The sequence below is a fragment of the Carcharhinus amblyrhynchos genome, chromosome 1, assembly GCF_965287045.1.
Source record: "Carcharhinus amblyrhynchos chromosome 1, sCarAmb.v2.hapA, whole genome shotgun sequence".
Classification (NCBI taxonomy): domain Eukaryota; kingdom Metazoa; phylum Chordata; class Chondrichthyes; order Carcharhiniformes; family Carcharhinidae; genus Carcharhinus; species Carcharhinus amblyrhynchos.
In genome coordinates, this window is record NC_137324.1 from 37619958 (window position 1) to 37634475 (window position 14518).

A 14518-nucleotide genomic window follows, 5' to 3' on the forward strand; every position below is an offset into this window, starting at 1 on the left:
CCACCTCTCGGCCCAGCTCTGCAACCTATCTAAGTCTCCCTGCAGACTATGACACCCTTCCTCACAATCTACCACACCTCCAACTTTGGTGTCATCAGCAAATTTACTAATCCACCCAACTATACCCTCATCCAGATCATTAATAAAAATTACAAACAACAGTGGCCCCAAAACAGATCCCTGAGGCACACCACTCGTAACTGCACTCCATGATGAATATTTACCATCCACCACCACCCTCTGTCTCCTATCTGATAGCCAATTCCTGATCCAACTTCCTAGATTACCCACAATCCCATACATCTGCATTTTCTGCAGAAGCCTACCATGGTGAACCTTATCGAACGCCTTACTAAAATCCATGTATACCACGTCAACTGCCTTACCCCCATCCACCTCTTTGGTCACCTTCTCAAAAAACTCAATAAGGTTAGTAAGGCACGACCTACCCGCTACAAAACCATGCTGACTATTTCTAATCAATTCATTACACTCCAAATAACTATAAATCCTATCCCTAATAATTTTTTCTAAAACCTTGCCCACAACAGAAGTAAGACTCACCGGTCTATAATTCCCGGCAAAGTCTCTGTTCCCCTTCTTAAACAATGGGACAACATTCGCTATCCTCCAATCCTCCGGGACTACACCAGAGACCAATGACGACCTGAAGATCTGAGCCAGAGGCTCTGCAATCACCTCTCTAGCCTCCCAGAGAATCCTAGGGTAGATCCCATCCGGACCAGGGGACTTATCTATTTTCAGCCCCTCAAGAATTTCCAGCACATCCTCTTTATCAACCGTAATACTGTCTATTTTACACCCCTGCAACCCAATGTCCTCCTCAGCTATATTCATGTCCCCCTGCGTGAACACCGAAGAGAAATATTGGTTCAATACTTCTCCAATCTCCTCCGGTTCCACACACAACTTCCCCCTGCTGTCTGTAACTGGCCCTAATCTTGCCCTGACCAACCTTCTGTTCTTGACATACCTATAGAACGCCTTAGGATTAAGGAGAATCCTATCAGCCAAAGTCTTCTCATGTCCTCTTTTAGCCCTTCTCAACTCACTCTTCAACTCCCTCCTAGCCAATCTAAAGCTTTCTAGTGCACTATCTGAGCCCTCCAATCTCATCTGAACATAAGCCTCCTTTTTCTTTTTAACCATCGACTCAACTCTTTTAGTGCACCACGGTTCCCTAGATCTACCAAATCCACCATGCCTGACAGGGACATACCTATCAAGGACTCGCAGTTTATTCAGCCTCTCCTCATAGCTCAATCCCCTCAACTCCGGTATCAGCCTAGTAAACCTCCTCTGCACTCCCTCCAGGGCCAAAATATCCTTGCGCAGGTGCGGCGCCCAAAACTGCACACAGTACTCCAGCTGCGGCCTCACCAATGCCCTATACAGCTGCAGCAAGACCTCCCTACTTTTATATTCAATCCCCCTCGCTATGAAGGCCAGCATCCCATTCGCCTTCCTGACCACCTGCTGCACCTGCAAGCTGGGTTTTTGCGATTCATGCACAAGGACCCCGAGGTCCCTCTGCACCGTCGCCTGCTGCAGTTTTTCGCCACGTAAGTAATAGTCCTTCCTACCATTCTTCCTACCAAAGTGGACCACCTCACACTTGCCAACATTAAATTCCATTTGCCATTTCCTGGCCCATTCGCCCAGCCTATCTAGATCCTTCTGCAGACTCTCCACACCCTCCACACAATTTGCCGTTCCCCCAATCTTGGTGTCATCAGCAAATTTCGACACCCTGCACTCGGTTCCCTCCTCCAGATCATCTATATAAATGGTAAATAGCTGAGGCCCCAGCACCGACCCCTGGGGCACCCCACTAGTCACCATCCGCCAATCCGAATAGCACCCATTGACCCCCACTCTCTGCCTCCTATTTGACAACCAATCCTCTATCCACGCTAACACCCTACCCCCAACTCCATGTCCCCTGACCTTCTGCAATAACCTCTTGTGAGGTACCTTGTCAAACGCCTTCTGAAAATCCAGAAAGACCACATCCACCGGCTCTCCTCTATCCACTGCCCTAGACACATCCTCATAGAACTCCAGTAAATTTGTCAGACACGACTTCCCTTTAATGAAACCGAAGGTGATTTGTGCAGTCCCCTTGCATCTATGACATATTCAATAGAAGATTTGAAGGATACACGTTTATCCTTCAGTTATGATAGCCTGTCATCTTCTAGCCTCTGGAGTGTAGCATCTAAATTTTAGAGGTGCTCTCCTTCATTCTTTCCAGTAACTAAGATATCATCTAGGTAGCATTGGACTCCTAGTCCACTAAGAATTTTATCCATAATACATTGGAACAACACAGGTAAAGACATTATGCCAAATGGAAGTCTTTTATATCCAAAAAGTCCTGTATGTGCCATGATTAAGTCTCACAACACCAGGTTAAAGTCTAACAGGTTTATTTGTAGCAAACACCACTGGCTGTTCCTTCGTCAGGTGAGTGGGAGTTCTGATCACAAACAGGGCATATAAAGACACAAATTCAATTTACATGAATAATGATTGGAATGCGTGTCTTTAAAAGCTAGTCTTAAAAGGTACAGACAGAGTGGAGAGAGCATTAAGAACAGGTTAAAAAGATGTGTATTGTTTCCAGACAAGAATGTTAGTGAGATTTTGCAGGTCCAGGCAAGTTGTGAGGGTTAGAAATGTGTGACATGAACCCAAGATCCCAGTTGAGGCCGTCCTCACGTGTGCAGAACTTGGCTATCAGTCTCTGCTCAGAGACTCTGAGCTGTCGTGTGTCGAGAAGGCTGCCTTGGAGAATGCTTACTTGAAGATCAGAGATATGGTGGACAGAGGGTACTCATTGTCCAGTACTTCCCCGGAGTGGAGAAGCTACAACATCTTCTCCAGAGCCTTCAACATGTCATTGATAAAGATGAACATCTTGCCAAGACCATCCCCACACCCCCGCTTCTTGCTTTCAAACAGCCACACAACCTCAAACAGACCATTGTCTGCAGCAAACTATTCAACCTTCAGGTGAACAATGACCACAGCACCACACAACCCTGCCACAGCAACCTCTGCAAGACGTGCTGGGTCATCAACACAGATGCCATCAACTCACGTGAGAACACTGTGCATTAAGTATGCGGTACATACTCTTGCAACTTGGCCAACGTTGTCTACCTGATTCGCTGCAGGAAAAGATATCCCAAGGCATGGTACATTTGGGAAGACTGTGCAGATGCTACAACAACAGATGAATGAACACTACTTGACAATCGCCAGGCAAGACTGTTCTCTTCCTGTTGGAGAACATTCCAGTAGTCATGGGCATTCGGCCTCTGATCTTCAGATAAGCGTTCTCCAAGGCAGCCTTCACGACACACGACAGCATAGAGTCGCTGAGAAGAGACCGATAGCCAAGTTCTACACACAAGGACAGCCTCAACTGAGATCTTGGGTTCACATCACACTATCTGTAACCCCCACAACTTGCCTGGACTTGCAAATCTCACTAACTTTCCTGTCTGGAAACAATACACATCTTTTTAACCTGTGTTTAATGCTCTCTCGACTCACATTGTCTGTATCTTTAAGACTTGATTAGCTGTAAAAACTCACATTCCAATCACTATGCATGTAAATTGAGTTTGTGTGTCTTTATATGCCCTGTTTGTGATCAGAACTCCCACACACCTGACGAAGAAACAGCCAGTTCCAAAATCTAGTGGCGTTTGCTACAAATAAACCTTTTGGACTTTAACCTGGTGTTGTGAGACTTCTTACTGTGTTTACCCCAGTCCAACGCTGGCATCTCCAAATCATGTCATGATTGTCAGATATCATTGTGAATTTAAATCTACATTTAGCTGGAGATAAGCTTGACTAAGGTCAACTTCACTGAAATGCTAGCCTCCAGCTACTCCAGCAAATAAATCATTCATTAAAAGGCAGAGGGTACTGCTTTGCACAACACTGGACTGATAGTGATTTTAAAATTATGATATGTACCAATTCATCTTTCGTCATTGCACATAATATCGGCATGGCCCAAAAACTTAATATTAATGGGTTTGAGAACCCCCATCTTGACCAGGCTCTCTAATTCTCCCTCAGCATTAGGCCTGATGGTATCTGAGACTGACCTCACTTTTAAGCATTTTGCTTGGCTTTCACCTTAATCCTTAGTTTGACTGAGATCTCTCATGCTTCCCAGCTGAATGTTTCTTTAAAATCATTGGTAAACCTGCTGTAGACTCCAACCCAATGAGACTCGTCTCAACCCAGTTTAACTTCATTCTCTTCAGTCAGTTTCTCCTAGGGCTGGACAGTTACCTTTAATGAAGTGCAGGGAAAAGTCTGTAGTGTCTGTTTAGCTGTACATTTACATCGATTCAGCTCCTTAATGGGACTCTTCCAGTGTAGGTTTTGAGCATTATCTCTTTGACAGTTTCAAGGCAATGTGTGTAGCTTCTCTTGGTAAACAGTTTCCAATACATGCATGACCTCCTTCTGATGACTGCACATCAGCAGCTGCATGTTGAAGGAGTGAAATCCTTTCCTGTTGAAGATGATCAGCGGCCGCTGCCACAGAACTCTTAAAGTAACATGTGTACAATCTATGGCAGCCTGCACGTATGAGAAGCCGAAGGTTGCCACCAATCCTAAAAAAAATCAACAGTGTGCCTGGTTTCATCCAGTATGAACTGGATGTAATTAAAGTGTGTCACTATAAAGGGCCCCAAGACTCGCTCTCGTTCATCTCTAAAAATGAGCAGTGTCTTTGGTATACCCTGGGTCAGGCAAGTCACCTCCATGAAATAGGTTTGAGCTTCTCAGCCTCTAGTTCTTCTTAGGGGCCCATGGATCATGCATCTCAAGCTGAAGCTCTTCCTTAAACCCTGCCAGATGGCAACAGACCCTCTTCTCCTCCTAAGCCACATGGAAGCCATATGACTGCAGTCTCCATTCAATCTTGTTCTTGTAAAGTAAATGGAACAGATACCAATACAGCTTACCTTGCAATGATCACCCTCCATCGTCAAGCCAAGATGCCATGTCAAACTGTTGAGCTGCCCTCATGCCATACATGCAATTCCCAGTTGCACCCGAGACACATCTTCAATTCTCCCACCAACATGACAGTGCATTCTCAAAAACCTTGGAGAGGTGTGTGCACAGTTTCATGTGAGGCACTGTCAGGCTGACTCTTCTGGATGAGAGTAGAGCCTGTGCCTTATTCTGATTTAGTGATTGAGAGCATTGTGCTCTGCTCGCCAAGTAGATCCCAAATGCTATGTGCTGGCTTTCCTGGAGCACATTGCATATGGCCCATAGCTGTGCTCTGTTAATAGTTTGACCCTTCTCCCTTCCAAATGAAGTGAACTTGTGCTTATATCTGGTTGAATCAGACCTACTGGCATGAGGGAGGGAAGGAGAATATGACGCCAATAAATTCTTGTTTTAATGAATATTCATGCATGCATGAATAATGCATGCAGGTGGCTCAGCTGAAAAGTCGACCTGCCATTCAGCCTCTGTGATTGCTTTTCCAACAGTGGGAATCCAAATTTTGGCCTGTTACCCAATTTTGTGCTCTCATCCACCAGAATTTCCACTGCCATCAGAACAAGAAAATTATACCAAAAGTCCAAATCAAGTTTAGCCCTGCCCTCACATTGACTGCTGAACTTGTTTTCTCTGCTTACAGTGCACACTTACCAAACTGTCATTTACTTTGGCAATCTTATCTCAGTGAGTTGCACACACACAACCAAGCTGCAACTTGAACATACTTAGCAAAAACAACCCCAGATAAGGAGAAACCAGAAAGCTTCCCTCCACTCCATCCATCTCCATGATGGCACAGCATGCTCTGGGATGACCTCAAACAGACCTTGGAGTTAGGTACATCTTATTTAAAATTCCTCTTTGGATCAGAAGAAAGAAATGGATTTTATAACCCTTCAATGTTTGCCAAATGCTTTAAATTTAGCTCTAACTTCCAAAACAAAAATATCTCTCCAGACTGCCTTTACTGCAACAATTGCAGATAAGTTTTCTCAATTTTTTTAAGTAAGCCCACCTAATATTTTATTATCTTATCTTTCTGTTACCTATTAAGTCAACATAGCCCTGACCTTTCAGGTGTAACAGATTCCAAGCTTGCTTTACTGCATTCACCTCAGAACTGATTAGACCAGTTTGTCAACGAGCGCCCCATTTTCTACACTTAAAACTTTAATTCCTACAACTAAAAGTTATCTTCTAAAACATGTGAGCCATGGCTTGGAAATTCACAATAATTGCAATGAATACCTCACTGGACTAGAAGATCAAAGTGTAATACCTTGCTCAATGCTAACAGAAGGATGGCTATACATTCCTCCGGAATTTACCTTCTTCATACAATTACTTAAAATCATATTTACTATCCCAAAATCCAGGAGAAATGTCTGCAAGATGATTTGGTTTCCTTTGGGCAAAGTTTGTGATCACTTCAAAATTTCATTAGCAACATTAGAACAACTACACTGGCACATTTACTCAAGTCTGACCAGTCTGCAAAAGCCCCACAGAAAAAGTGGCATGTGTTCAGAACATAAGTAACTGCAACGTATTTTGAACTTTGCATTAATATGAACAAGCAGCCAATCTTTTGACATGTGGATGCAGGTCAACTTTTTATTGAAATGTATAATAAAGAACATTAGCACAATATTAAATGTACCATTTGTGCTGGGAAAAATGCAGGAGACAATTACTAAGGATGTAATAACTAAACATTTGGAAAGTGGTGACAAGATCAGTCCAAGTCAGCACGGATTCACTAAAAGGAAATCATGCTTGACAAATCTTCTGGAATGTTTTGAGGATGTGACTATTAGAGAGGACAAGAGTGAACCTGTGGATGTCGTATATCTGGACTTTTAAAAGGGCTTTTGACAAGGTCCCACTCAAGAGATTAGTGAACAAAGTTAAAACTTGTGGTATTGGGAGCAATCTATGGATGTAGATAGACTGGAAGCAGAGACTGGGAATAAATGGGCCTTTTTCAGAGTGCTAGGCAGTGATTAGTGGACTACCACAGGATTCAGTACTGGAATCCCAGCTATTCACAATATACATTAATGATTTGGACAAAGGAATTGAATGCAATATCTCCAAATTTGCAGATGACACTAAACTGCGTGGCAGTGTGTGCTGTGAGGAGGATGCTAAGAGGCTGCAGGGTGACTTGGACAGGCTGACTGAGTAAGCAAATATAACATGTGGATAGATAAAAGATTATCCACTTTGGTGGCAAAAACAGGAAGGAAGATTATTATCTGAATGGTGACAGTTTAGGAAAAGGGGATATCAACGTGACCTGGGTGTCATGATGCAACAGTTGCTAAAGGCATGCAGGTAATAGGAAGCGGTGGGGAAAGCTAATGACATGCCGGCCTTCATAGCAAGAGGAGTATAGGAGTAAGGATGTCTTGCTGCAGTTATACAGGGCCTGGGTGAGGCCACATCTTGAGTATTGAGTGCAGTTTTGACCTCCTAGTCTGAGGAAGGACTTGCTATTTAAGGAGCCCAGCCAAGGATTTCTATTCTGATTTATGTATTTATTTATTTATTTCTGATTTGTTCTGATTTCTGGAATGGCAGGACTGACATATGAAGACAGATTGGATTGACTGGGCTTGTATTCACTGGAATTTAAAAGAATGAGAGAGGATTGCATAGAAACATAAAATGCTGATGGGACTGGAAAGCTAGATGCAGGAAGAATGTGCCTGATGTTGGGAAAGTTCAGAACTAGGGGTTATAGTCTAAAAATAAGGGATAAGCCATTCAGGACTGAGATGAGGAAAAATATCTTCACTCGGGGAGTTGTGAACCTGTGGAATTCTCTACCACAGAAAGCTTTTGAGGACAGTTTGTTAGATATATTCAAGAACTTCAAGGGAGCTGGCCTGGTCCTTGTGGCTGAAAGGACCTTCTGGTCACCTCACTATGGCGATAAAGCAGGAGTGGAATACTGAAAGTGCATGATCAACCACATTCATTTTGAATGGTGGTGCAGGCTCAAGGGACCAAATAGCCTACTCGTACACCTATTTTCTATGTTTAATGGCATAATGGCATAAAATCTCAAAACATTGCACAAATATATCCAATTTTGTCTCTTTATCAATTAACTTTTTGTCAAAATATAAAAAAAAACTGAAGTTTATAAGCAATCATTGATAGTATAATCAAGTCCATTAGGTTTCTTAAGATCACTAGGTTGTTATTTTTAAAGGCATACCCTGCTAAAATTGCTCCTACATTTGCTATTAACCACTCTGGAGAGTTGAACCCCAAAATGCCAACTCCATGGAAGCGTTGGAGACCAAGCTGTGAACACAAAACAGACACTTCACTGTAACTCTCTTCCATATGTCCTATATCACAACAATTTCTACACTTCAAGATAATTGGTTGTAAAGCATTTTCAACTATCCAAAGATCTTGAATGGTACTATTTAAATATGTCTTCCTTTAAAATTATATACAAATATAATGGTAAATTTCTATAACAAATTGATATACAGGTATGTTTAAGAAAGCTGTTAAATTTGCAGATTTAATTTTAACATGGCAGTAAAATGCATAAGTCCCAAGAATAAAAATTAACTTCTTTCATCAGTAATATAGCTCACTAGGAAAGAATTGAAGATTAAAACAGAGCATCCTTGCATTTTGCAATTTTTTTCTACAAAGTACCTTACGCTTAGAGCATCACGTTAAGACAGACAGGAAATGCTTGCCTTAAGAAAGCTTTTTGCTGCTTTTCTGCAATTGTTGTAATATTGAGCATAGGTCATCGTTTCCCAACGATTATATTGCTCGAAACCTAAAGCAACAGAGTTACCATATCGTTCCACTGTCTGCTGGAACATCTGAGCAACTGTTAGTGGTGCCAGCCCCTCACAACCGGATTCCCCCATTCGGAGCCTAACCGCACCATTTTTCACCGTGGTCCACAACTCTGTTGCAGGAGTGAGTTTAACAGGATATGAACGCTTAACTGTAAACAAATAAAAAAGACACGTAAACAATAGTCTTCTCTGAAGATTTACTATTTCACTCTGTGGGATTTAAACAGCCCACCCTTGTCGGACATCTACATGGATTACCTCTTGCACACCTTTTACGTTGTCCCACGAATAATGTTCCATTGCCTAATGTACAAGCATAACTGGATAATAAGCTAAATTTAGCAAAATGTAAAAATGGGTGTTTAGTCATATGCAGCCCCAGTAATTTAGCTTTGCAACTGAACAAATGGGTGTTTTTCTGGTTGGCAGTGACAAATGGTATTTCTCAGGAATCAGTGTTGAGATCACAATTGTTTGCGGTTTACATAGATGATTTGGAATTGAGGACCAAGTGTAGTGTAAGATGAGTGGTACAGCAAAGTGTGCAGAGAACATTGAAAATCTGCAAAGAAAGGAGTGGGCAAGGGTCTAACAGATGGAGTACAATGTTGATAAAGGTGAGGTCATCCACTTTGGTAGGAATAACAGCAAAATGAACTATTACTTAAAATAGTAAAAAACTGCAACATGCTGCTATGCAGAAGGACCTGTGTGTCCTTGTGCATGAATCACAAGTAGTTGGATTGCGGGTGCAGCAGGTAATGAAAAAGGCAGACGGAATATTATCCTTTATTGCTAGGAGGGATGGAGTTTAAAAACAGGGAAGTTATGGTGCAGCTGTGTAAGGTGCTGTCTCCTTACTTGAGAAAGGATATACTGGCACTGGAGGGGGTGTCAAGGAGATTCGTTAGATTGATTCTGGAGTTGACAGCGTTGTCTTATGAGGAGAGACTGAGCAGGTTGTCATGATACGCATTGGTTTTTAGAAAAATGAGGGGGGAAATCATATAGAAACAAATAAAACTATGAAGGGGATAGATAAGATAGAAGCAGGGAGGTTGTCTCCACTGGCAGGTGAAACCAGAACTAGGGGGCATAGCCTCAAAGTAAGAGGGACCAGGTTTAGGACTGAGTTGAGGAGGAACTTCTTCGCCCAAAGGGTTGTGAATCTGTGGAATTTCTGGCCCAATGAAGCAGTTGAGCCTATCTCGTTGAATATTTTTAAGACAAAGATGGATAAATTTTTAAACAGGAAAGAAATTAAGGAATTAAGTGAGCGGGCGGGCAAATGGAGTTGAAGCCACAATAAGATCAGCTGTGATTTAATTGAATGGTGCAGGCAGACTCAAGGAGTCAGATGGTCTATTCCTGCTCCTAGTTCTTGTGTTTCTATGTTACTGTGACATGTGCTGCAGCTTAGATCAGAGAAGAATAATTGATAATGAAAATAAGGAGAGAAAGTTGACTGTAAAGTCATGTTACATCAAATTACTGCATTAGGACAATGTTATTACAAAAAAAAAGTTATTCCTCATTCTCCATGTCTGATTTTCTGCAACTGTTTCCTTATAGTCAGGAATTATGTAGCATAAATTGAGAATATTTGACTATCATGACTGTGCTGGTTCTCAGAGTTACTAGTTAATCCAACTCCAACTATTTATTACCCACAGCGCTATAATTCCTTCTCTTTACATTATCAAATTCCCTTCTAAAATTTATTAAATCTGTTTCCACCAGATTTCAGACAACTAATTTTCGATCACAGCAGATTACGTAAAACGTATTTCCTCATCTCCCTCTGTTTTTTTGTCAACTAAATAATGCCAAGTCCTCTGCTTACTAATCTTCTTGATGTGGAGATGCTGGCGTTGGACTGAGGTAAACACAGTGAGAAGTCTCTCAACACCAGGTTAAAGTCCAACAGGTTTATTTGTAGCAAATGCCACTAGCTTTCAGAACTGGCTGTTCCTTTGTCAGGTGGGTGGGAATTCTGAACTCCCACCCACCTCAAGGAGTCAACAAGGGGCCTTTGGGCTTCCACTGGGAATGGATAAGCATCTGGACACCCTGGGGCCAACAAATCATGTGGCTCCAGCAATGTCCAGCTGATCCCAATCCCCATTCTTGTAATCCCATCACGTCCAACTCCACAGGTCAAGAAGTGTGCATCTGCCCTGTGGTAGGAGACCCAAAGCAGGCTGGGGTCATTCAGATCTTGCCCATCAAGGGTACATCCTAAGTCATCACAGATAACAGGAAATAGCAGTCAGCAGGCTGCTTCCACCGCCACTGTGGCTGTTGGGGTTGCATCAAGACTTGGTGGCAGAGTTAGGGAAATTAAAAGTTAGGAACTCTACAATGGCACAGGTGTTAATCACATGTTGTATACTTTGCATCAATGCAATAAAATATCATCTAATTCACAACTCCTCTTTATCATCAGCTGTGTTGCTGTCCATTGGGTGTGAAACAATAGTCCCTACTGCCACTTACTGCAAATGTTAAAACCAGGGCCATAGATTGATGCTGTTAGCTTCCACATCATCAGTGTTTGTGTATAGTCATATCATTTCCAACATCATCTGCTATGGTGTTACATTGTCCAGGCTTGCGAACGGCCTTCACCCCAAACTCTGCAGGCGAGTCCCAACATATGCGCTTGTTCCAAATGTTGCAAACTGTTTGCCGACTCACCATGACAATAATCATGAGAATATACCACAGGAAATTCATGCAGACATGAAACTAATTTTTGCATTCCTGCCAAATTCTGTCACTCTCCCCATTCGGTGTTGAACCCGTCAGCAGGACCATGGGAGAATTCTGCCCCAGATTCCAGGGTTAAAACAGTGGAGGTACAGTGGTAGGCATTTAGAGATATTTTATAGCACTCTGAAAAGAAATATTCCAAAAAGAGATAGAAAAATTTTTGATCTACAAGGGAGATAAATGTTATGGGCAGGTGTAATTGTGGAGGCAGGCAGGCAAGTGGATTTAAATACACACAGTTATGATGTGGAAATGCAGGCATTGGACTGGGGTGGGCACAGTAAGAAGTTTCACAACACCAGGTTAAAGTCCAACCTGACTCACCTGATGAAGGAGCAGCGCTCCAAAAGCTCGTGATACCAAATAAACTTGTTGGACTTTAACCTGGTGTAATGAGATTTCTTATTAAATACACAGTTGGATCAGTCATAATTTTATTGAATAGCGGAGTAGGATGAAGGGGTTGAATGCCCTAGACCTGCTCTTAGTTTTTTAGAACATTTCCACTGAACCATCTAGGTACGCACTATGACTTGTAAGCAATGTTCAATAGATACATTACCTAAACCTCCTAGCTTGTGTTCTATAAAAATGTTGATCAAATGCAGACATAGAACATAGAACATAGAACATTACAGTGCAGAACAGGTCCTTCGGCCCACGATGTTGCGCCGACCAGATACAAAACAATGACCCACTAACCTAAACCAATCCCTTTTCATCCATAAACCTATCCACGGATCTCTTAAACGCCCCCAAACTAGGCGCATTTACAACTGCAGCAGGCAGGGCATTCCAATCCCTCACCACCCTCTGGGTAAAGAACCTACCCCGACATCTGTCCTATAACTACCCCCCCTTAATTTAAAGCCATGCCCCCTCGTGCTAGATTTCTCCATCAGAGGAAAAAGGCTATCGCTATCCACCCTATCTAAACCTCTAATCATCTTATATGTTTCAATAAGATCCCCTCTTAGCCACCTTCTTTCCAGCGAAAACAACCCCAAATCCCTCAGTCTCTCCTCATAGGACCTCCCCTCCATACCAGGCAACATCCTGGTAAACCTCCTCTGCACCCTCTCCAAAGCTATCTGACTGCTTTCCAGAATCAGTTCCGCAACGCCCCTACCTTCTGGGTGCCTGCCAGTTTAATTCACCACCTTGCTCTCACATCTGTCCTTGGCCTGCTGGAAATGCTTCAGTGAATAAAGAAAAGTACAGTACAGAAACAGACCCCATATGGCCCTCCAAGCCTGCGCCAATCACGATGCCTGCCTAAACTAAAACAGTATGCACTTAAGGAGTCCCATCCTATTTCATATATTTGTCTAGTTGCTCCTTAAATGCCATTATCGTACCTACTCCCACCACCTCCTTGGGCAGTACATTTCAGACATTCACCATCCTGCGTGAAAAAATTTGCCTCGCACATCTCCTTTAAACAACTTTTCCCCATGCACCTTAAACCTATGACCGCAGGAAAGAGCATATGACTATCCACTCTGTCCATGCCATTGATAATCTTGTAAACCTCCAGCAGATCACCCCTCAACCTCTTTGTTCCAGTCAGAACAAACCAAGTTTATCCAACCTCTTCTCTTAGCTAATACCCTCCAGACCAGGCAACATCTTGGTAAACATCTTCTGTACCCTTTTCAAAGCATCCACGTCCTTCTGGTAGTGTGGCGACCAGAATTGTACACAATATTCTAAATAAGGCCTAGCTAAAGGTACAGCTGCAGCATGACTTGCCAATTTTTATAGTCATTGCCCTGACTGATAAAGGCAAGCATGCCGCATGCCTTCTTGACCACCTCATCATCCACCTGTGTTGCCACTTTCAGTGACTGGTGGACATGTACGCCCAGATCTCTGCCTGTCAATAGTCCCAAGAACTCCGCCATTTACTGTACAATTCATACGTGCATTGGACCTTCCGAAATGTATTATCTCACACTTCTCTGGATTAAACTCCATCTGCCAGTTCTCCACCCAAGTCTCCAACCAACCAGTCTATATCTTGCTGTATCCTCTGACAATCCTCTTTGCTATCTGCAATTCCACCATTTTGTGTTTCTGCAGACTTACTAATCAGACCAACTAAATTTTCTTCCAAAATTACATGTAATTATGTATCACCATGAACAAGAGGTCCCAGAACTGATCCTTGTGGAACACCACTAGTCACAGCCTTCCACTCAGAAAAGCACCTCTCTACTGCTACCCTCTGTCTCATAAGGCCAAGCCAGTTCTGTATCCATCTTACCAGCTCTCCTCTGATCCTGTGAACTTCAGTGAAGTTCAGTGCAAGCTTGAGGCAGAACACCTCCATTTCCAAATAGGCACTTTACATCCTTCTGGACTCAACATTGACTTCAATTTCAGGTCATGAGCTTTTCCATTGCATTTGACTTGTTTTCCTTAGCCAAGTGTCAGCATATTCTTCTATTCATGTTTTTGCTCTCAGACAGAGCTGTTAATTATTCTGCCATTAACATTTACTCTGGACCAATGCTTTGTTTCTTTACTACAACCAATACTGCTCCCTTTGTTCCATTACATCATTTTTATTTGATTTATCTTGTCTTCTTCTACCCCAGGGCTTCCTGAACTGTACCAGCCACAGAATCCTTTGACCTCTCAAGAATACTGATGGAACACCTCATAGAATCCCTACAGTACAGAAAGAGGGCATTCAACCCATGGAGCCTCCACTGACAATAATTCCACCTAGGCCCTATCCCCATAACCCCACATACTAACAATGCTAATACCCTTGACACTAAGGAGCAATTTTACCATGGCCAATCCACCTAACCCACACATTTTTGGAC

General features: G+C 42.6%; 1 protein-coding gene across 1 annotated transcript in view; it reads right to left on the reverse strand.

Moving 5' to 3' along the window:
* Window positions 1-14518, reverse strand: part of LOC145356878 (long-chain-fatty-acid--CoA ligase ACSBG2-like) — a 104814-nt gene that overhangs the window by 73261 nt on the left and 17035 nt on the right. The window contains exons 3-4 of the mRNA XM_080209887.1: window positions 8802-9061; window positions 8300-8388 (exon numbers count right to left, since the gene is read on the reverse strand). Coding sequence (XP_080066013.1) covers window positions 8300-8388; window positions 8802-9061 — 349 coding nt within the window. The remainder of the gene's footprint in view (window positions 1-8299; window positions 8389-8801; window positions 9062-14518) is intronic.